The sequence below is a fragment of the Aphelocoma coerulescens genome, chromosome 3 (assembly GCF_041296385.1).
Source record: "Aphelocoma coerulescens isolate FSJ_1873_10779 chromosome 3, UR_Acoe_1.0, whole genome shotgun sequence".
NCBI lineage: Eukaryota > Metazoa > Chordata > Aves > Passeriformes > Corvidae > Aphelocoma > Aphelocoma coerulescens.
In genome coordinates, this window is record NC_091016.1 from 72958358 (window position 1) to 72983327 (window position 24970).

General features: G+C 35.5%; 1 protein-coding gene across 8 annotated transcripts in view; it reads left to right on the forward strand.

Moving 5' to 3' along the window:
- The window catches only part of TRDN (triadin), a 227863-nt gene that overhangs the window by 34743 nt on the left and 168150 nt on the right, over positions 1–24970 (forward strand). For 6 of the 8 annotated variants that reach the window (XM_069010861.1, XM_069010857.1, XM_069010862.1 and 3 more), the window contains exons 2-5: positions 2755–2964; positions 8988–9035; positions 15532–15669; positions 17614–17640. In XM_069010861.1, coding sequence (XP_068866962.1) covers positions 2760–2964; positions 8988–9035; positions 15532–15669; positions 17614–17640 — 418 coding nt within the window. In that variant the 5' untranslated portion in view covers positions 2755–2759. The remainder of the gene's footprint in view (positions 1–2754; positions 2965–8987; positions 9036–15531; positions 15670–17613; positions 17641–24970) is intronic. The other 2 variants (XM_069010863.1, XM_069010864.1) reach the window with 2 other exon arrangements.

Below are 24970 nucleotides of genomic sequence, written 5' to 3' on the forward strand. Positions count from 1 at the left end.
TTTTCCTGACAGTCCCGTGAGGATGTCTTTGATAATGTAAAGCATTTAAAACAACACTGGAGATCTTTTTTAGGCCCCTGAATCACACTGCAAGCACCTGTATCAGGAACCTCCAGCAGTATAACAGTATATTCTTAGCTTGACTTCCAGTCAAATTTTTTTTTACTCACACTTTAATGAATGCAATGACAGTGATTTTATCGTATAACATCCTGAGTTTTTAAGGGGAAATCTGACTTGACTACATCAACAGCCAAAATCTTGCCATAGATCACCTAGCCTACTTGAGCTTTGTCTCTGCAACATTGCTCTGATTGATAAGTCATTGGTTACTATTTCCTTCACCAAAGACACATGGTGGCCTGAGTATGAAAAGTTAGATGTACTAAATAGGAAGGAACTATTTTTGCATTGCAACAGACCTAGAGGAATGATCCTTTGACTGGTAATTATAAGTCTGTATCTGTATACACACATAGAGCTTTAATTGCTTGTATTATAACTGCAAATATCTGCCAATAGGATGTCCTTGAAGACATGCTGTGGTACTAATCAGATTTGTCAAGATGAGACAGTACCTTTCTATTCTGTCTTACACATCATAAACTCTGACTGATACCCCCAAGAGGAAAAAATGCATAATGTGTCATTTATGACCTGTTACATGCACAAATTACTTGTATCCTGTATGCAGTAGGATAACAAAATGCTATTGATTTTGAATTTGACTTAGGAAGATGATCTTTATTGTTAGCTGTCATTTGGCAGATTTTTCTTCCTTCTGTGAAATGTTTGATCTAAATTTTTTTTGTTTAGATAAATGGAAACAGTGATGGCTTTATAATATTTTTTGAAAATTGTATATGTTCTATCCTAGGGGATAGACATTATTTATAAGGAGAATAAATATTCTATAAATAATACTAAATTTCAAATAAGTAACAAAACCCATATAATATGCCAATCTTGTTTTGCTCTTACAATACTGCTGTGTAACAGAGCAGTTTTCCAGGACTTGAATCAAGGCTCTGATCAGCACCAGGATCCTTGGGCAGAAGCAAACTTAAAAGGCAAAGCTAAGGGAATTACATATTAATACAATGCACTTCATAATAAAATAAAAGAATTCTAGAACAGATTGGGGTATGAATTTGAAAACTCAACAGATATGACAGATTAAGAGTTAGGGAACCTATTCCACCAAAATTGTCCTTCTCAGTTCTATATGATTTTGTCAGATACATAAAGGGCCATTTCAGTATCACTCTAGGATATTGTGTCAACATTCTACAGAAAAGGAACAAAACTAGTATTCATTAGCATAAGGATTGGAAGATTTGTTTGGGTAAAATAGGAACAGAAAAATATATGTATGTGTTGGTAATATTAAGGATCTTATAATTTCTTCTTTTATTTCTTTAAGAATATAAATGTTGTGATTCTCAAAGAGAGTCTAAATACATGATGTGATGGCAAGGTTGAAAAGTCCTCAACAGCCTGTACCTTAGCTCCAGCCATAGTTTCTGAGTGCCTATTTGTCATTTTCCATGTCAAAAGTGAAATGAAATCTGATCACTTTAGAGCAACACTGTCACAGAAAATATCAGTTTTATAGGTTGTATCAATTGTGATAGAAGATAAGTGAAAAGCAAAGATCTGTGCAAATCAGGTGTCACCTGATTCCTTGAAATTTTAGACATCTGTGTGGGAAAGGGTCCCTTAAATCACTGAAATTAATTTGGAAAGTTGGTTTCAACAACCAGACCAAAACCACATGTAATATATCTTTGAATATTTTAACTGTAGCATACAAGTAGATGTTGTAAACTAAGTGGAGATACTGTGGTCTTCTAATAGTTTGAACTGTGCTGTTAGGAATACTTTTACCATTGTTATTGTATATAATGGAAAAAAAATACCTTCCTAGGTTGTTTAGGTTATAAAATGTCTTTTATGAAGAAGGTTAATTTGAGAATTTTCAAATATGGTTAGGTTTCAGGTACCCTTGTTTTGGTTTGTGTCCAAAATTAGCATTTTTAATACCTCAGGAAGAAGTAGGTTAAGTCACTATTGTTACTGTCCATTGCACAGTTAATGTGTGTCGGCTGCTCACTCAGCTAAGTAGCACTTACCTTCCTACCAGCTTTTTAGTACCAAACCTATGCTTTCTGGAACCAAATCTGCTTTGTCATTTTAACTCTTGTTTCTTAGGCAATTTTTTCATTAAGTGAAAAGTTCCACAAACAAAGGTATTTAAAAATCAGCTACAATCTTATTTACAACTTTTAAGGTTCCTGAACATGGAAATCATTTGTTAGATGAAATGAAGTATCCATATTTCTATTGCTACTGATACATGTCCTTGACAGCAGAATTCCAGCCAAACCCCAAGTGGCGTAGGTGCATTAGCTCCATTAAAGTCAATGGAAGTTCACTTAATCACATCACCTGAGAATCTGGCCTACGGCCCGTAACAAGACAATCCTTTGGAGGGTAATAATGTTTTATGCTTTCATCAATCACTCTCCTAGGCCTGTAGCTATTTGTGGCAAACTAAAATACGTCATATTATAATCAAAAAGGCTGGTTGTGACTATTTCTTCCAGAAAGTGCAAGAACCTTTTTTTAGTAATACAACATTTATATTTATTTTAAACATACTGACTAAAAAACAATTTCAAAACAGCATTCATGTTCTTGGTTCTAAGCTCCAAATTGTTACACTGTTTTCCTCTGTTTTGTCTGTTTGTATAGGACACATGTCTACAACCACGACAATAATAGACGGCAAGAACGGATCTGTTCCTTCGTCATCCATGAAAGTGGGCAAGAAATCAGTGACAGAAGACCTCGTGACTACGTTCAGCTCACCAGCAGCATGGCTTCTTGTTGTTGCTCTGATTGTTACCTGGTCAGCAGTAGCTATTGTAATGTTTGACTTGGTGGATTACAAAGCCTTAGCAGGTAAAATTCAGCATATTCTGTTTGACACCTTGTATACTCAAATTTAAAAAATTATTAAGCTGTGTCTATTATGTAATTATGCCTGTGTCTCACCTCCCTGGGGACAGCATAGGGTCTCTGCTAAGTTTACCAGGAGAAAAGATACTGTGAGAAATGTCAGAACATATTAGTTTACACTTCATATACCTTTATCATTTAAGTCTCTCCATTTTGCAGCCCATCCTCATCCTGCAGAATGAGTGTGTTGACAGTAACGTAAAATGTATATGAGCATGTAAGGTCAGATTTCTGTTTCGCAGTTTCTATATAATTTTTTTTTCTAGAAAAATAAAATTAGTATTAATTCATATTTTCAGAAATATAGTCATTAATAGTTGCCTTGAATATTCTGATATCTGTTTACACATTTCAATGACCAAAAAATGCAGAAGAACATGCTAACCCTAAAACTGATCTTCAAAAACCATTAAGTGCAGAGGACCAGATTCTTAATATTAGCTAAGACACACCCTTTTCTTCAATAAGGCAATAACTCTAGCTTAGTTTAAGACTTGGCTAGATAAATGAACAAAATCAAGCTTTGGGGAACATATTGATTACTGAGGGCGCAGATGAAGTGGGTGGTACAAAGACGGTGATTCAGAAAAAAAAGGAGCAGGGAATAGGAAGGACTAGAATATTTATACCTTTTATCTGGCAGTGATATACAATGAAAAATAACTGCTGTGTGAAGGGTATGTAGTGTTCAGCAAGCCTTCAGTAGTAAAGCTTGTGAGGCAAACAGCCATTAACTATTGTAAAACATGTATGTGAAGCAGAAAACAAATTATTGTTTGTGGCTCCTTGTTTTTCTTGAATGAGAACTCCATCTCTAAAGTTATTGCATTTGTCACAATAATTAAGTAGGAATTGAAATTCAGACACCTTTTAATTCAAAAGAAATTGAGCTGATGTTTTGGAGTAAATTTCCTGGACTTTATTAGTTTACTGATAAATTTGTAGATTTTTTTTGTCCTGCTATATATCAATACTGACTTCAAGATTTACTCAGAAAGCTTTTGAAACATATATAGATCTTGAAAGAAACCAAGCAATCCTGGATCAATAGATGTCACAGAGCCTGAAATGTGGAGCAAATGTACCACAAAACTTTCTTAAATATTTTTCTCATCTGTCTTTGTTTTCAGAAGGACATCACTGGAGTTCCAGGAAACCATAAAGTTATTTTTGAGAGATCCTTTCAAAATATGGATCAGATTTAATTTGGACACCAAACATTTGATGCTACAACAAAAATACAAACTAAGAAAGAGAAACTATCATATTCAACTTTAGTTTCCTGTACTAAATATTAATCAATCAATCAATCAATCAGTCAACCAGTTAATCAAGTTCTTAACAAGTTTTCAATGAACAGTCAAGAACCAGGGCATAATTCAGACTAAACTCTTAAACTAAGAAATTTCTGATCTAGTTGTCAGGTCACACATGCTCAATAAACAAGTCAGGGTAATGCTAAGCAATGAGAATCTGTGTTTGCACTGGACTCTGAAGGAAACTTTCTAAGCAGATGGAATTCTGTTCATATTGTATTGGTTAAACGAGCTGAAATCTCGCAAATGTTGATGGAAACTGGCATTTTCAGACCAGGATGTAGAAATAAAACAATGTAAAATTTAATCTGCAGGGTGAGTTTTATTTTGTGGAGGTCTCTGAGAGATGATACTTTAGTATTTTGAGTCCATGAGTTTGTTTCTTTTCCTTCCCAGCAATATTCCTGTTCCTAAGTGATTAACTGAGCTGGCATTCAAATCAGGTCTCAATGGTCAAACATTAAGAGAAGGAACTGCTGTACTTCTTTAGACCAGGGTATATTAGACTTTTTTCTGTATTTACATAAATATAACAATAGTTACACAGGTGTTATCATAACCCTTGGGTTTCAACTCCTGATTTCCTACTGATTTTTTCAAGTTAAACCCATTGATCTATAAAAATTCCATGGAAATAGCTGAAGATTTCACATAAAATCACCTAGCTGGAGTTAATAATACAAGAATGATTTTCACTTTTGGACAGTTTAGCCCTTTTTCTCCACTGAAAGTAATGCCTTCTTTTCATAGAGAAAGTAGAATTTTGAGCATATTTCTAAGTGATTCCTTAAATCTAAAACCTAGTAATTTTTTGTCTTGGGTTTGACATTGTTCTTTGAAAAACCAGACCTGCATAAAAAGAGTGAATAGTTATTTTCTGGGCTGTAAATTTAGTTTTGCAAGCATGATTAAAATTAATTTCCTAGTTTTCAAATGCAAATGAAAGATGCCAGTAAAATTATATTCAGCTGCATACTTCTTAAATCCATAAAATACAGAAAATTCGGTGTATCTTTCCTCAAATAACACTTGCCTTTCATAAGCCAGTGCATTCAATTTCTTTCCCATTTCTCTACCTGAAGTTCCATGAAGTTCAAGTTCAGAAAGTATGCACAGCATATGAATGAGGTGGGCTGAGAGAGCAGAACTCAGCCTAGAGGAGAGGGGAGGGCGACCGAGGAGCAGCCTGCAGATTTTTGAAGGGCAGTTACAAAGCTGACAGAGGATTCTGATCTATGGGCTCCCACCAGGGACTGTCACTACGTTTCTGTGCCAGAAATGACTGCCTCCATAGCAGAGCTGCGGCAGTGACTGCACTGCACAGGAGTGACTGCAGCAGAAAGCAGGAGCAGGCTGGCCTAGTAAAACAGCCTGGGAACTGTGTGGCTGAGGAATAGACATGGATTTGTTCCCCCTGATTACACTAGAGAGCTGCTAACCTCTGGAAAATACAGGAAGTGCAATGCCCTAGATTATGAGTTGCCCAGAGTACACAGAGATTCATGCAGCTCAGTAAAAACACTACACATGAGCTGGGTAAGAAGTATTTTAAACTTGAACCTGAGAACTGTTTTCCTTCAATAACTAACGGTTTTATTCTTATCATCTGAAAGGCAAATAATTCCAAAAGACATAAAGTATCAGTATACATATTTTAGCTGTTATGTATTCTTTTAACTTATCAGTATGAACTCCACACCCCCTTCTGTGATTAGAGTGCCAACCCATGGATTTTGCTTCTTGATTACTATGGTTTCACATTCTTTTAGAAGTAAACTTCAAGTTAGTGAAATGTTGACAATTTATATAAGATGACATTTGTCCAATAACTATATGAAAAAGCGGTGTTTAGTTTCATCCTAAAGCAGATGTGGTAAATTTCTTTTTTGCTGGCCCTCTTTATTCAGCATTGTAGCTTACAGAACTGAGGGAGGCTGAGGGAGCAAAACACTTAGGGTTTAGGTAAGTGAAGTTAGATTACATGAACTCAAGCTCCACTCATAGAACAATTTAAGATACAATTTTGTGTAATTTTACACATCCAGGACATGATGGCTGTAAATTCTGAAGTACTCTGTATTACTCAGGAGGTGCTGGTTATGATATAAAATATATCATAACAGGAGGACCCCATGTCACAGGTTGCATGTGCAAAGCTTTGCCTCTTGGGTGTCTGTTTGTTCAGAAGTTAGAACAGGGATCGAATCTGCAAATCAGCTTTTGCTTTAGCAGTGGATTTCAAGGAAAGCACGAGACAAGAATTAGATCAGTGCTAAAACTTTCACCCCTGTTCTATCTACCCAGAAGGAGGAAATTAAATTTTGCAGTGTAGTGCTGTAGTGTATTATGCTCATTCCTTTGAGGAACGAAATGAAAGCTTGCATTCCTATCATAACATATTGTACAACTATGAACATGACTGAAATATTTCTAACGTGGTATGAAAGTGACATGCATTACAAAAGCTTGAGAGAAGAAACTATAAATCTCATGCAGTACATAGTGTGTATGAATATGGAATAAGTAGCATGCCACATTGAAGGATCTCACATATTTTCAATATTTTCAGAAATGAAGAAAAAATTAATTTCAATTTTATGTCTGCTTTGCAACAGTTTATTACTACCATCCTTTGTGTTAGAAAACACACCTTTTTAATTGGCTTCATAATTCATGCATGTATTTCATGCATTTCTTGTACACATAACTGGATTATATATTTTAATTGGTAAATGCAACTCAATAATTTAAGATTATTTTAGTCCTAAAGATTGATTGCCCAGGAATCCATATTTGCTAATGGGCTAATAGAGCGTTCAAAATTCCCTGCCATCTCTGTGACCAATTACAGCTAATTAACACCACCCTAATTTCAGATCCAGAGTGTTCAATATTCAGAGTAAATTGACAGTGATTTAGCCAGTCACTTAAAGGCCAGACTAAATCAAACTTAATGAAACCTCACAAAATCTATGAAACCCAAAATTATCTACAAAATAATATAAGTGAAAATATAGAAAACACACAGGGACATGCTTATCAGAATGAGCTTGCTATTTTGTTTTCATAAGTGAAAAAAAATAGAGAAAAATAGTGGGCTCTTTGAGTGGGATCTTTGTGGAGGTAATGCCTTTAGGAATGGGGAGTTAAGAGGACATGAAGGCATGGAGCTCTCATCCAGTCAGATGCTTTCTTTAATTATTATTTTAATCTTTTTATGTTAATCCAAAACATCTGGCCAAATATTGTGGGGTCTCCCATACTAACTTCTGAATAACACAGTTTGAAGTCACCATTTCCTTGCCTGAACTTGTGGTCATTTCTGTTACTGTCATGAAGTCATGGATAGATTTTTCCTGGCCTTTGGTAGTATATAATAATTATAAGAAATACACATTTTTCCCCTGCAATGTCATCTCACTGTAGTCACCCTGTTAGGCTAATGTTCACTGGAAAGTTTTAAGAACTTCAAAAAGAAGAGTGTACTTATTTTTGCTCCTTTGTTTTATGACAATATATCCTCCAGTGTTAAAACTGATAGTACATTTGCATTTAGTCAGGAAAAAGAATTAACTTCTGGATTAGTTTAAACCATCAGCAAACTTAATGGAACAAATAATTTTTTCTCTTTTTCAAACATACAAAGCCCTAAAAAAACCTCCCACCCTGGAATTTATCAAAACAGTGCTATAGGTTTCTGAAATACATTTTTTACTGTATTTATAAATGGCAATTCAAAGCATGATTAAACAGCTTATCTATTTCAAAGTTCTTAATAAAATTCTTAATTGAATTATATGAAACTTCAAGTAATGTACCTAAAACCTGCAAAACATTTTTTCTCTCTTCTGTGATAAAATCCATTAAAGGGATTTGAACCCAATTCCAGTTTAAAGAAGGGCTGCTCAGATGACATCTGGTTTCCCATGTTTCAATCTGCAGCAGATCTCATATCTGATTTATAAACTCCTAGAAAATGAGTTTATACTGAAAAGAATGACAATCTATGAACTATTGCAGTATTGCAAGTGTTGCTTTCATCCCCAAAGGTCCAGCATATAAAAGATGATAAATTTTGATAGATCAAACTTTGGGAGGTCATGAAGTTGAGAATATGAAATTTCAGAAACTGTCTCAATGAACAGGAAAGGATCTAAGAGGAGAATTCATGCTTAAATGTGTTTCATGGGACACAAAGCGAATTTCCAGTGCATAATGATACCTGTGAAATTTCTAATTTTAAACAAACAAATCAAACCAATAATTCATTTCAGTAACAATTGCAGTAATGCAATTCTTTGGTTATTTGCTGTTGAAGAAATTGAAGTAACTCAACTAGAATCACCTATATATCCTTTTCAGCAATAGAATTTTTTTGTGACTTGTGAAAATACTGTGCTTTATTCGACCACATTTTTACATTGCTGTGATTCATACTATGTTATCTCACACCTATAGCATATTGTTTCTCTTTTTAATGAACTCCAATTTCTGCTTCATAACAGCAGCCCCACAGAGATTAAACAACTCCTCACTTCACTCCTTAAGTGCTTCCTTTAGCCAAGAGACAGATGAGAATGTTCATTATTGCTAATGGTGTTTCTTCCTTTTTTTTACTGGCCCTTCTGGGGTTCATTCCGTTGCCATCAGGTATAGCCACCTATTCACAACATTGTGATGATCCCTGTTTACCACCTGGTAAAGACCTTCTGCCTGCAGTGTTCTGAATATGTGTGTGGATGGTAACAAAGCATGGGCATGAGCAGAGGCCAGGACACGGCTGCACTGCTTCTCAGCTAACCCCAACTCCGCCTAGCTGGGGCTTGCTACAGCCTACTTCTCATTTTCACATCATGCTTGAGATAGATCTGACAGCTAAGAGATGCCCCCAGCCAGGAGATTCCCAGGAATTGATGTCAAGCTGAGGTACTAATTTTACGCCTTAAACGCCCTTTAAAAATGCTGTTGTACATTTATTTATTGGCTTTTCAAGCTGAAGATCTGTGTTCTTAGTCAGAAAGTGAACCCATAGAATGAGAAAAAAATTAAGTTCCAAATTGTTTTAGATAAAATGCCTATGTGTTTCAAAAAACACCACCTAATGAGGGTCTGAACTACCAAATCAAAACCTTCCAGCTGATATCAAATCAAGTAATATAAACTACTAAAGCCCATTCTAAACATACACTCCTATCCACATGCAGGGCTATATCAAATTGACCCTAAATTATTTGATTACTTTGTGAGAGTTTGTGAATTTCTTTCTAAATTTTGGCAAGTGGATTCTAGTTATAACTGCTTCTTTATCCACTTTCAGGTGGGGTTTTCTCTATGAACTTGACCTCAATATAATTATCTAAGGCTGATATTAGAAAGAGACAGATGAACGCTGTAGTCTTCATATTTACAATATACGTACTTATAAAATGGAAATTACTGAGAAAGCTGACTCTACACTTTTTTGGACTGTTTTTATATGTAATATAATTAAAAATTAAATTTATATTTTTATACTAATAATTCAGTGATACCAGCTAGAGTTTTACCTGTTTATGGCTTAGAGCTATAAGCTTGATAAAAATGTTAGTCTGTGAAACAGAAAGGTAGGACCTAAGGACAGCTATGTTGATAAACTGGAATATTAATAATAGGACACTTTAAGTGTATATTGAGTTTAATACCTTAGATGCTACTCTTCAAAGAATCATGGAGAAGAAAGAAAGAAACTTACAAATATATAAACTGTCAAATTGAAATATAGGTCTCTATATTCATAATAGAATATTTTACTAAATTAGGATATGTTTTATTACCACGAGCTAGTGTTAGGCTTTTGTATTTTATCAAACACAACAAAAATTCTCCATCTTCGTCAGCTGTACCTTGTCAGTGTCAATGAAGTAGTTTATATCTCATAGATCAATCTTTGCACCAGATAATTACCATCATTTGTAACTAATTGCATTCAATTCACTGGAGTCAAAATATGTAATTGATGAAAATCCAACAATTATTAACTAATTTGCTGTGATCCATTAAAAAAAAAAGCCACCTTAACATAGGTTGGATTCTGAATATACATTTAACCATTTGACAAGCAAAAAAGATTGATTGGAAACTACATTTCTGGCAGAGTTATTAAGACTCGAATAATGACTGAAGTTATTTGCACAGATAAATCAATCAGTCACTTTTTGTTGTGCACTTCACAGGAATAATTGACATAGACTATTAAGCATAACCAAATTTGCTTGAGAGGCTACAGCAAATCATACGATGTGATTACTCAATTCTTTTTTGCAGAAACTACTGTTAAAGTACCCATTATGAGTCCTGATGAAAAAAAGGGCTTTTTTGTTCAAAAAATACTTTGTTGCTTTATGAAAATTACCTTTGATCCCAAGAACATAGCTAATGCCAATTGCAGAATTTGAGAAGACTGTCATTGGTTGGTTTCAAGGAGCTGTGTTAATTGTGAGTTATTAATTACCATTAAGGTGATAAATTTGATTTTAAAATCATTTGGAATTAAAATTGTGAGCCAGGGAGACTTCAGAGATTAAGAAATTAGTTGTTCAAAAATTTTGTTCTCACCTTTTTAATCAAATTACTCTTTCTGTAACAATAATGTTAGAGAGCTGCAAAGAATTGTAGCACTTGATGTCCTGCTTCAAATTACATAGGGAGTTTTTAGAAGTATTTAATATCTACAACACATCTGAAACTGTTTCTTAAATAATTATTTAAAAGATATTTGCATATGTTTCATACAGAAAATCCAAACAAGCTTCCAGATATCTCTAACAGCTAACAAACATTCTCCAATCAAATTCAATTGAGTTCTCCTCAAGTTTCCTTTGAAAGCTGGTATACAAATTCCTTCAATTTGATTGGAATTCTTCCTCTGTCAGCTTTAACTCTGCCAAATTTCAGCATTTTCCAGAAGGTTCTGGAGTTCTGATGTTTCCACTGAAAACAAAACAACAAAACTGTTACTATTCTCATAGCAGTGAACATGCCAGCACAAGTAAAGATGAATTTTTACTGGTCCGAAAAACATCTCTTATGCTGTACCAAGTAATAAAAGACTATGATAAACACAATGTTTTAGCAAAGCATTTTTGTGGAATCAGTGCTGTTCTGGAATGTAAGTAATTTATCAAGGTGAATAGTTGTATTGACCTGGCATTAATTATGAATGTAGAGTTACAAATTTAAGTGGTTAGCCAAAGTGTACAATAACAAGAAGGATTTAAATCTGAAATAACATCACAAGCAGGATCCATGTCACATATCTCAGTAATATAAAAATAAGGTGACATGTCCGTGCTAACTTTTCAGACTTCATTTCTAGTCAATGGAAAGGAGTGGGCACCTTTGGAAATTAATTCATGTAACCCTAAAAGAGATTTCAGAGGAAAGCGAGACACTTGCCTTCTGAAGGTCACAATATGTCTTTCTGGATTGGCTTTTGAGGGAGTTTATAAACCATCAGGGATTCAGTACCTTTTCAGGTACATTTCACTAAATAGAATAAGCTGAACTTCAGCTGTGATTAAATGTAGTTGCATAGTGTCAACAAAGTTCTTCAATATTAGTTGTATGTTCGTGTCTGAATTTAACCTTCTCAGTAACCATTTAATTCCTTTCCCCTCCTTCAACAGACATTTAATAATTGCTTACTATTTTATCTAAGACTAATTGTCTCAACCTCTATTTAAAAATTCAGCAAAAGTTAGAAGTTCACTAGTCTGTGTCTGAGAAATACTCGGTATTGATAAAGGCTCTTTGCAGTTTAAATTCAAGATCCTGCTGCCACTATTTCCAGAGGAATTGATTTTATGTGATATATCACATATTAATTATAGTTTAGATCAATTATATTACTCTATAATAATATTAATTATAGCTGTAGATTAGTTACAAATTCTATATTACACACCACATGTTAGCAAAAGAAATGTATTGTGAGCTTACTTTTAAAATAATTGGTGTTCTAAGGCTGTCTAAGAATTGACAAGATGAATATATTGACTAGAAGATGATTGTAAAAAATCTTATCACACTGTTCCATTCCTGGACATCTCTAAATAAAAAAATATCAAGCTCAAACTTTTTATGAAAATCTACATTCTTTCAGCTTCACTCTCGAAGCAAGAGTATGCAAATCTTCTGGAAATTGTTGTCTTTCTTTGCATGTGTGTGAGGTAAATTGAAAGTTTCTCTGTACTTGTTACCACAAGAATTGTGTAATTTCCTTTGTTTCTAGTGTATTTCATTCTACTAGGGACCTCGTAGAACCTGGTGTTGTCAAAGTTGTTGGGAGAACTAAAAGCATGGATTTAATCAGTCATAATTGTCACTTCAGCATTACATGGTGTGGTGTTCTTAAGAATTCTAGGACACATCATTACTATTAGCACTAGTTTTAAAAAATGTTGGAAATGCAACAGAAATTAAACAGAAGATCTGTGCTCAAGACATCATTTTCCAGGTCTGTGCCACTTGCATTAAACCTTAAGTGAGCTCACAGTGCCTATTTGAATACAAAACTTCATTTGGCAAATACCAGTAAAGTGTCCTCTACACAGCTCCAAACTGATTTTTCTAAACTTTCTATGTTAAACAGGATTTGCAACTTGGGCCTGTTAGCATAAGGCATGACTGGAGAATTTTGCCTCTGGACACTTTTAATTTCTAATCGCTTTTCATAGTGTGGTATGAAGATATTTTGAATTAAAGACCAGGATATGATGTTGAAGACTGATTCATCAGCAAAGATGGCTTGCCTTGGGGTGGTTGGAATAATTTCCTCTGCTCTTGATCTTGCACTTCTCTGAGCATTTCCTTTGCCTGCCCAGGGGGGACAGCTCTGCTGCCTGTGAAGCAGAAGCAGTTCTTGAACTGCTAGTTGATAGACCAGTGTATTAAAATAAATTGATACCAGTTCTTGTTTAGCTTACAGCTGTAGCCCCTGCAGCTGTAAAAACCTGTGGCTGTAAAAACAACTGAGCCCTCCCTAAGCAACCAGTGGGTAAAATGGGGGTGGATAGCCACAGTGAAAGTCAAGGCAGCTGTCCAAAGTTAAACCATCCCTGCTTGTGAATCAAAACCTTGATTATGCTAAGACACCTCTGGCCATTTTCATTCTATTAGTCCACTTCGACTCCTTAGCACCTCTAGATTAGAATAAAGGGCAAATGGCATCAGGGGTCAGGTCACAGACTTACTTTTTAAGAGCCTAAATATAGGCATTCATTCTCCTGGTTAATGTTTGAGAAGAGTATTTGTGGCAAATCACTTGAAAAAATTAAATCTCTACATCTCAATGCATGAAGACAGTGCAAACAAATAACTGTCATGCTAAACAAAGTAAATATTTGCTGGTTTGCTACTCAATCTTTCTGAATAAAACAGTGTGCACAGTAATACACTAAATTAATTTCTTTGCAATTATGTCATTGCATCATGTCACACCTTTAATTTATTTGATGTGTCTGATTGTTCAGTAGCATATACCCATATAATACAATACTCATAAAATATTAACTACAATATTTCTTTGGTCTGCATTATCAACAAGTAAGTGCAAACTATGAGAAAGTCAGCCTGGTCTTTTGTATTTAAGAATAATTAATTAGAAATAAAACGAACCATACATTTATACTTCAAATAAAGTTATCTCTAAATTTCATTATAACACTTTTAGAAAATAATGTTCATACTGCTGTCACTGAAAAAAGTTCCTTTAAGCCTGCACCTTGCCTGTCTTTGTAGCCTGCAAGTCCGTGTGAGACTGTTTCTGATTAATGCTAAGATTTGGCTTGTGAGTCAGAACACTGCAGTCAGAAGTAGTTCTGAAGAGACTTGTCTTTAGCTTCCTACTAAAATATTTACCTACAGAAAAATAATGTGAAACAGAGATATGGTTCCCACCTTGACACTGTTAAATTCAGTGTACGTATTTCTGTTGAAACTCCTAGGAGCAAGACTAGGCCGAAAGTCCAAATCATATTTGTGGTCTACTTTCAGTTGTTCATATTCGTAGAAAAGTTTCACACAGACCAGGCAATGAGTCAGTCTGCCATCTCAAGTACAGTGGGCAGTAACATAGACTGAATGAGGGTTGTCCTTCTTCCTAAGCACTATCTGGTGCAGTGTTCAAGAAAATAGAAAATTGCTGTGCAGAATCGTCAGAAGAAAAAGTCTGTCAGAGGCTGGAAAGTCACTCTGAAGTGGTGTGTCAGGTACAGAGAAATCTGGTGAAATCCCAACTGGAAAAGCCTTTAAGGGAATAATAGTATTACCCACTGGTGGCTGCACTGCCTGGGTGTGGATGCAGTGGGGAGCGAAAGCCTTGCTTCCATCAGAGTTTCCAGGAAGGTGGAGGACTTCACAGCTTCCTTGTTTTCCAGTTTGCTTGCCTACAGGGGCAGTAAGACCAGAACAAGTTAAGTATGCAGATGTGCACAAGTGTTTGTCAAAGAAACTCTAGAAAAGTCGTAAGAGAAGAACCAGAATCACGGGTGTGTGTTTGAAAGTAGCTGCCTGTGTTCCACTATCTGGATTTGCATCCCTGTTTATTCTGAACCCAGGTTAATTTTGGCCTGAGTATGCACAGCTTTCTTTTTCCCATCCTGTGTGTGTGGTCCATAGCCATGACATGACCTGCCTGTGTAGTTAATCCAGGGCTCAGCAATTTCCTCAGCCAGGACTTGCGTAAAGGAGGGAGCTCAGGGGGGAGATATGACATGAATGAGACACTGATGGCACTGAAACCTAGAGAGGCATCAGGAGTTAGGGGACCTGAGTCAGATTTAAAAACTGGGCTGAAAGGAAGAGATTATCTAAAATGATGAATATTAGAATGAAATCTATACTTATATTTTACTCAACCAAGCCTCAGAAGGAGATCCAGAACTTGGAGTACAACATCAGACCAAATTATACACTGGGTCCTTGATCACTATGAACAGCAAATGCAGTAACATACAGTTTATACCAGTCTTGCACAGGAAGGAGAGCTGTCCTCAAATCATTGAATAATAAAAATTAACACTCACAATCCTTGTTTCTGCTAAAAGAGGTAGTAAAATTTGTCCTGTATAAAATGAAGATTAACTTCTATTACTGCAGGAATTGTTTGTTTTGGGTTTTTTTTTCAAACCGCTTTTGTTTTAAACTCTGCACTCAGGAAGATCTGTTCACAAGCTCAGCACAGAACCACTGAGAATCATTCATGAGACACTGGAAGAGTCCTCTGATTGGATTTATGGCTTTTTTTCTTTACTGTCTGACATCGTATGGAGTGATGATGATGACAGTGATGAAGGTATTTGTAACATAAAGACTTCTGTAACTGCTCTAACTGCTGTTTTACACGCATTAGGTTGGCTTACTCAGCTTTTAACCTCACAGACAAGAAGGTCAAACAAAATGAAAAGTGAACGTTGTTGCTAATAAAGCATCCACTGGCTATTCCAATCAGTAAATTGGCCTCCTTGTTAGCTTTCATCTCATGTTTAAGGTACTATTACAGAAAAGCTGTCAGAATCAAATATTACCATTAGGACATCTTGAAGAAAAGAGCACTAATTTATATACGACTTCAAAGCCACAATCAAAGTATGCATCAGAATATTGCTTCAGAGAATGGAAATAACTATTTTCTTTTAATCAGCAAGAATCTAAAGAACCCTGAAAAATATAAAAGATACATCAAGAAACTTAAAACTTTTTTTATTTGACATATTGATGACAGGGCAGTATATTGAAACAAACAAAAAATAGCATTTCTACTGAACTAATGGGATTTTGGATGGCATACTGCAAATAATTCAGTTTACTAGAAATTATGGTTCTGCCATTATGATACCATTCTTCATCTGACGTCATCTGATAAATGAAAGTAAATTACTAATATTTTGATTTTGGAAATAACTCTCCTTCTGTTAAACAAAAAACCAAAACAAAGCAAAAAATAAAACCTAGTTCCCCAGTATGAGCAGAGACTGCTCACAGTCAGTAGTGCATCATCGTGTCACATCATATTGGTCATTCTGACAAGCGATGAGTGTAGGAGTGACATCTTCATTTCACGGTAGTTTATTTTATATTCTATTTGGCTACACCAGAACATAATTAAAAAGAGACATGTACTGAAACTGACTTCTACTCATTTGTTCAGAAACTTGAGATATTATCAAATGTTTACCTTTTAATATGTGCATGAGCTTTTTATATTAACACCATACATGAATGCTAATAGATAGGTTGCTACATGTGAGTCTGTGAATTGGGCATCCTATTCTGAGATATGATTTACAACTAGCAGAATGCCAGTCTCTCATAAGGTTGACAAACAGAAAAGATAAAACATAGAGAGATTGGTAAAATTTTTTCAGTGTGCATTTTTAGCATTTCACAGCTCCCAAGGCACGTGCAAACTTTCAAACACTCGAGTGTGTAAGTGTTAATGGCAGTAGGGAAAGTCATAAAATACCTGACAGACAAAAATTTGAGATCCGATGTTCACTACATTTGGAATACTCAGTCCTAGCAGCCTTTGGCCCAAGTGGAATTTCATTAATAAATTAATTGATAATTAATTGTTTATTAATTAATTAATAATAATAATATTCACAGGCGTGTGAATAGGCAGTAAGGCATCTTACTGCAGTATATCATAAAAACTAAGTGCATGTGACCACCCTGCCCATTCTGTGCTGTAGTCAGTGCAGCTGAGGCTTCACACTAGCCAGTCATTCAGGCTCACTCCTTCAAATTCTCTGTCCTACATGGAGGTGGAATAACATATTGTAGCAATCAAGCACTTTTAGTTACACTGAAATGGATTATTTTTTGCCTTGGGTTTCACTAGAATCATTGCTAGATTTACAATCTTGCTAAACTGCATATCTATTTTATCATTTGGAATTAAAACAAAACCAGTGAGCCTTTTCTTAAAACATGGAAACATGCATAAAGTAAAGCAAATTGTAAATTGTAGCCACAAATTATTCAGAAGCACAAATAGAGATTTAGATGTTTTCTTAGTTACTACTGCACCTTGAATTTATCTACCTGAAACTCTATGGCAAGAGAGATTCTTTATGAAAAATCAAAAATCTCAGAACAGATGCTTGGCATTTAGCATATAAAGAAGAAAAATTATTTTTTGAAATTAAAATGAAACAACATGAAAAAAATGTGGGTTGGTTTTTTTTTTTTTTAACTATATCTTTTCTCTGATATCTGTTTTTTTCTCTTGGTTTAGGTGAAATGGAAACTTCCCTAAAAAAAGGTTGGTCAGTTTCTTAACTATAGAGGGAAAATATTTTTTAGTCATTTTAAGAATTAGCTGGTGTATATCACAGGTGTACCTGTGGTATAAATTCTGTCAATAGTTACATGGCAGTCTACTAACCTTGTCAGTTGTGCTCTAACAAACTTATTAAATGCAAAAGTCAAGTAATAATACTTACCGAGCTGTTTGCTGCTCTGTGAGAATTCTTTACTCTTTCACCATTACTGAGAAAATCTGAAATTTTTTCATTAAAAAATAGAATTAACAGAAATATTATTTATATCCTTGTTATGCTTGTAGGACTCCTGTTAATGCCAAGGAGTTAGTTATATGTATGTCTGGATAGAAATAAAGTTCAGGAATAATAGCATGGAAAGTATATTTAGTGAGAAATAATGATGAGGTACTGTCAAGCATTTTACTGTGAGCCAACACAGGACCCTAAAATAAGGACTGCTTCATAATCTTCTGAAAAAATTACTTAGTTATCATTGAATTTTTAAAGCAGACAAGGGAAGGAAATAGGATTTATATTATAACCTTTATAGATATTGAAATTGTTATGCTGAAACATAATACTTATATTCAACTTCTATTAAATCAAAGTGAAAATGTATTAGAAGGTTGGAGTTACTGGTGATAGAATGCAAAGCTTTTCAAAAATAGGGTGTTTTTTTCCTCCATATTGAGCAAAGCTCGAGAATAGTAGGATGTGTAACCAGCCTTCTGTGAACTAAATTTGGTATCCATCAAATTCTCAAGAGGTAAATGCCCATATTGAAGAATCTATCACCCCAGTTGCTTCTGAGATTACAATCCAGTTTTCTCTGAAGTTAACTGGAACTGGATCAGGCTTCTAAGTAATGAAACATTTTGTCATTCTCAATCTGGCATCCAAGGAATTAATAGGCTTGAAGATCAGGACCAATCATTTTTCTATGGATGATTCCTTGTGTTAGGAGAATTTACAGACAGTGTACGAAAAAATTCCATCTCTTTACTTCATCTGTAAGAACTGTAAAACCTTCAGAATCACCCTCTCTCTTTTCCCTTAGAGACAGGTGCATTTTTAACTTTACAGAGGGTGCACAGAATCTGAAGCTGTATCATGTTGTTGGCAAGGATGAATGTGGGTGGAATGTGTCTTCTCACCATGGGCCAGTGTAGGGGCCAGGCTGAAAGTGTTGCTACTTCATGGCTAGGAAGGCACAATCCATGAAAACACTATGGACAGCAGCATGCTCAGCATTGCAATCCTTGCTTCTCTGGAAATCAGTGACACAGGCCTTACCCATTGCATTGGGATACAAAGTTGTAGAAATAGAATTCACAGAAGTCATATAGCTGAAGCAGCTGAAAGCTGCTTAAATTATAAGCAGTTGGAAGTGATGATATTATTGTTTGGATTTAAAAGTCCTCCATCCGAGGAGCTGATGTGTCTAACTGCCGGCTTGGAACGTTTTCCTCACTATTCAAAGCTCACAGCCTGGCTCTGGAGATGAATCTTGATAGGGTCTTCTATCTTTGGTATGAAGGAAATGGACAAAGAGCTGGAGATTTCTCCAGATCTGGTGTCTTACAAGGTAACACAGCCACACAGAGGTGAAAATTTTCAGTAGGCTTTTTCACTTTCAGGATTCAGGATTCAGGTCAAGATTCTCCCTCTGTCTTTTAGAGGATAAACATTCTCTTCCTTGTCTCCCTGCAAAACACTGTCCCTTGACTGGGACTGCTGAAGATAGTACCCCTTTCTGAGTACTGCCATCAGCTTTCACATAGCAACATCCTCAAATAACTTACCATCTCCAGGTGACTGGAGGTCTCCATTTCATCCTGGCAGCCAGGATCTGGCCTTTTCTATACTTGATTTTGTCACTTTTTTACTGGGCTACAGAAATACAACATATGTGGCCTGAAGCCACCAGTACCTTGGCATTGCCAGTGTAGAGTACTGCATGTGTCAGTGACAGGCATCTCTCAGCCCCTCAGAGCTTTTCCTGTCTCTCTGCAGACTTCTTGTAAAACCGTAAAAACATCAAAGAGCTTAATTGCCGGGGTCTAAGGCTAAAGAGAAGTTTTCTGAGGGCTCTGTGGTGCAGTCTAGTGAGCAGCTTTTCTTCTTAGGCACAGTGAAATTCCCTCCTGGTGCTAAAGCTCAGGAGCACAGAAGGCTGGGATGTGAGCCAAGGGCTCAGGTGAGCTCCCGCAGGTAGCACTCTCACAAACATCACACTCTGTTCCCCTGAGCACGAGGTGCAGATCTCTCTGAGTAGCTTTTCTTAACTTTTTTTGTGCTGTCATTTACACTGTCCATAAATAAGACTTCCAGAAGAAAACTTTTTGAACCAAACAAGACACTACATTGGTGATTTTTACCATATCGCTGCTGTTAGGACTGGACCCAGAAGAGGACCATCTATACAACTAGATATGGAGATTTTGGGGCATCAAAATTTTAGTTTGATCCATGAAATTAGAACCAAATTTTTTGGTTATGGAGTGTTCTCTGCCTACATGTAGAGGATCATTTCTTCTTCAAAATCCCTTCCACTCTGAGCAGCAATTTTATCTATAGGTTTATGAAGGATCTTTCTTTAGGAGACACTGGCATTTAAACATTTTAAACAAGAAAAAAAACCACCCAGTGAGATTGTACAGTATACTACTTCTGTCTCCAGAAGATGAACAGATTGATATTTTTCACATTTATATGGAAAACCTCTCTCAAATTTCACTCTTGAAATGTGCGCTATGGTTGCTGTGCCTGATATTTAAGTATTTGTATTGGATCTAGCCCACAGTTATTGTGGCATTCATGAAGACAATGAGAATTTTTGAAAAATCTCCATGTCTATTTTTAGTGTATGGACAAGGCTTCACTCTTAAGCTTTGCTGACTAGCAGCTTTCATGAATGCTAAAATGTTTGCACAAAACTTGCTTTATGATGGGATATAGTAACTGAAAAAAACAGGATTGCTGGTACCACAATACAATTGCATGTTGGAAAAAACTGAAGGGGAATGACAAGGACATTGTCTAGGCATGAAAAAAGAAAAGTCTAATCATAATTATGATCCCAAAGATAGCAAAGATCTCTTTCCTAGAGATGTAAATTAAAAGCAAAGGTAATAGAAGTACAGGTAATGACAATGGGCTTCCACAGGCAACGGGATTAATATCAGTTTCAGAATTCTTTAGAATATATGAAAATATCTCTCAAGCACCTTTTTCTATTGCAATTATTTTTGCCAGTCCAAGTCTTATAATGAATATTTATCTTCAATAATTGGAAAAGAACGAGCATTTAATATTATCTGGAAAAGCAGTATTCTTCAGTGGACATAGTGAAAGGTTGTTCTGGAGGGGACTTTGCAGTCTTTAACAATGCATATTCTCAACATACAAAAACTATAAGGCATTGTCACAAAAGACATAGAGAAGTTTAATTCTTTCTTTCAGGCTTAATTTGCTTTTGGTTTCATTTCTTTCTACAATTATGAAGGATAATCTTGTTCATTTTTTCAGGGTTAGTTTCACCTTTAGACACACACAATTATTTGACAAATGTATGCTTGTATGTTTTTACTAAAAATGTTTGCTATAAAAAAGAAAGTGGGGGTTCTTTGTTTGTTTGTTGTTTTTTTGGGGTTTTTTTGTGGACACTACTGGCCTCAGTTGTAAGTTTGGAAAAGAGCTGAGAAATCAGAAAATTAGAAATAAAGATCTGTATGTAAATAATAAGGAAGTGCAGACACTTCAGCATTGACAACCATGCCTAAAAAGGTAATTATTAAACTGAAAGTCATTTTAATTTCAATAAATACTATTCACTTAAAAATCAGAGTAAGAAATAAAACACCGTCATGACAGTTATCCATCTCTCTATTACCAAGAAGTTTTATTATTGGCATAAAATTATTCTTACCAACAATCAAAAGAAACATTTCCTTTTTGTAGAGATGGGTCTCAAATTTTCTGTGAGTTAGCCTATCTTTGAGACAGAAAAATGAGGCTTTGAGTTTTTTCTTAGGAAAATGCAATTTAAAAAATCGTGGATTACAACAAAAAGCCAACACAGAATACGAATTTCTGTTAAAGTACGCAAGAAATTTTGTGAAATACAAATAAACTTTTTGGCAAAGCACCTTATCCATCTGTCTTCAGTTCAAATGAGAGTATCATTGCCAGAGTATTAGGCTGGTTATTAATATGCTGAAGACACATCATGGTCTTAAAAGACGTGTCAGTTTCTGAGGGTATGGTCAGTTACACTGACTCACCCTCGGCAGCTCTGGCCAAGGCGCAGTTGCCCCAGACCTGATTCCAGACACCCACTCGTATTAACCCCTTCTCCAACCCAAGGTTAGGCTTGTCAGAATTTTTTCAGCAGAATCTATCGGCTTGTTCAGACCTGAGTATTGATCTGTGCTAACAAACAAGGTGCTCTGAAAAGGAAAGGTTCTCAGACCAGACAATTTCCTACATTACTTTTTGATGTGGTGATCAAAGGAACATATACTACATCTTTGCCTGGGAAAGGGGACAAGAAGGAACAACCTGCTTAGAGAGGGTAGGGGGTTTGCTAATTTGGATTTGAAAGTAGTTTCTATATGATAACCTGTACAAGTCTAAAAAGAACTGTTTTCAGTATCCAGGCAGAGTAGGGAAAAGCATACTGACAAATATTTGTTAGTCCTACAATTTATAATGTGTGTCAGATTGTTTTTATCTGTTTAAGCACCTAAGAATGTATGATCAGACAAAAAGTCCAGCTCACTCAGTGGATGGGAAAGAAGTCCTTATTGCTGCCCTAGAATGACCAGTACGAATACCTCCGGAAGTATGTCAGAACTGTTAAAAATACAGCAATAATTTCCCAAAAGAATTCTCCATACTCCAAGCATTTTTCCCTGTGAAGAGATACAGTGTTTGCATGGCTGTAATCCATCTACAATTTCTTGTGAACCCAAGGCTACAGACAGTTTGGAAATGAACTAGAGAAAGTAAATTCAGAATACCATAAATGAAACCTGAAAACTGTGTTACCAGTGTAGTTGTCATGTACATGTCCTAAAAATAATTATGCCGTTTCATTCATCCCTAAAGTATATACCTATTTGTACTGATACTGTCTTCTGAATTCAGTTGCTTTTATGTTGCTGTATGGTAATGCTCCCTTCTCTGTATCCGAGTTGCTATTAAAGATCTCACTAAAAGGCTTTCGCTGTCTCCCTAGGCTGCACTTTACCGTAAAGCATTTTGCATATCTTTGTGTAAAGTACACCCTGTGTTTAAAGATAGAAGTCATTGATTGGTTCAATTCTCAGATGTTAAACTGCTTTTCCAGATATGATTTTTTTTTCATTATTCATTTTTGTGGCATCCATTTCTGTTATTAATGTTCTTTTAACAATTTCATCTGGTTTTACTTACATTGATCAATACAGTAATAGCATATCCACCATAAAATAGCATTTTATAACAGAAAGAAAATATTTTCCATATTACCCAGATGAAAAAAAATAATATACCACCAGGGAACAGAGATGTTCAATTGTAGTTCTTTTGCCTTTTTCAGAATAGTGATTTGGTTTCAACTTGAGCTGAAACTTTTCAATCCAAACTTACCAACTATATTTTAAAAGAGAGAGAGTGAACTTTGGGCAGCAAGGCTAGTAGGGACCCTGGACAGAACTGAAGTAGAGGAGAGGTTTGCAGCTGTTTAAGTTATCCTCTTACATCAGGGAAAACCTTAAGTGAAGCTATCCATGTAATCTTTGTGGAAATCTTAATTTGTGCCCCAGTGATGGAAGGAATGTCTATTTACAGACTAATACAGTAAGGTAGAATCTGCAGAGTTAGTGTTTTTGAAATCTTGGTAAGGTAACTGAGTCTGTGATTCCTTTTTACTGTATTTTTAACTCCTTTCACAAACAAACAAAGAAACAAAAACTCCAAGCAAACAACAATTAAATAGATTTTTATGGGAAAATATTTCTTTGATGCTAGTCAAGATTAGAGATTTTAGATATAGTTGTATATATAATTTTGCTCTAAGATGTCTACAAGCCTTTCCTACACTTTTTTTAATAGGAAATTACACTTAATTAAAGGCAGACTGATAAAATTGGCTATGAAAAATATCATTTAATACTGGGCCGGTAACATCTTTGCAGATTGGCATCCATAAGGAGAAGCATGTCAAGACAATTTCATGTCCCACTGAAGGAAAAAAAAATCTGGTTTTCATCATGTGGCTCTATCTCTGATATTTTTGACTAAAGAGGTTGTCTGTCTTTTGGTTTTTGATTTTAATCAAAGTGCAAGTAGCATTCATTTTAGATTTTAGAACCAAGGTACAGGACTATTGCCTGGAAATGAAAAACACAGATTTAACATATTTTTATATATTAGGAATAAAATTTTATGTAAATAATGTTTAGCATTGAAAACTTTTAATACCTTTCACTTTTAATTCTTTCAAAAGACCAGTCATTAAAATTCCGCCATAAAAGAGTCTGTGTATGGCCTTCCTGAAGGATGCCAGTGCTGCTCACAGGACAATTAGTCAGATAATTGCAAGTACCTCCCTCTCCCTGAAAACCTTTCTGATAAGATATTGCTTTTCTGTTTCAAATGGAAACATTAGCAGGGGAAAACAAGACTCAACATAATCATAATAGAAGAAAGGGAAGGGAAAGGGAAGGGAAGGGAAAGGGAAGGGAAAGGGAAGGGAAAGGGAAGGGAAGGAAATTCTCAGTTTAACAAAGCAAATAGAACTTGACATGGTACATAACCTTTCCTTTCCTTTCCTCTTCTTTGAAATATGAAAGCACAAAAAAGAATAGAAAGAAGAAACTTTTATTCTCACTCTAACTTGTAATTTCCAAAGAGATGGGTAAACAATTCTGAAATAATATTTAACAGCCACTGTAGCCTGTTTCCTCATGTAGTGGATGAGCACAAAAACTGTTCAGCATTTTCATTGATAAGAGCAATTTGTCCCCTGTTGCATTTTCAGGAAAGATCTCACAACATAAGACTTCAGGAAGTTATGTACCCCAGCCTGAAGTTGCTATGAATCCCCAGAACAGAGTGAGATTTAAGAAAACACTGGGGATAAGACTGTGCTACTGGCAAGCTGGTAGGGAAGTCACCTGAATAAGTCATACGTGTCACTCAGACTTCCCAACACTGAATTCACTTTCCAACACTGAATTTGCCAACACTGGTGTTTAAGGCCTTCTGTTACACTGTCTTTGGTTCCCAGATATGGGCACAATACACCAATTTAATTCCCCAGTTAAATATTTCCTGCTTTCTATT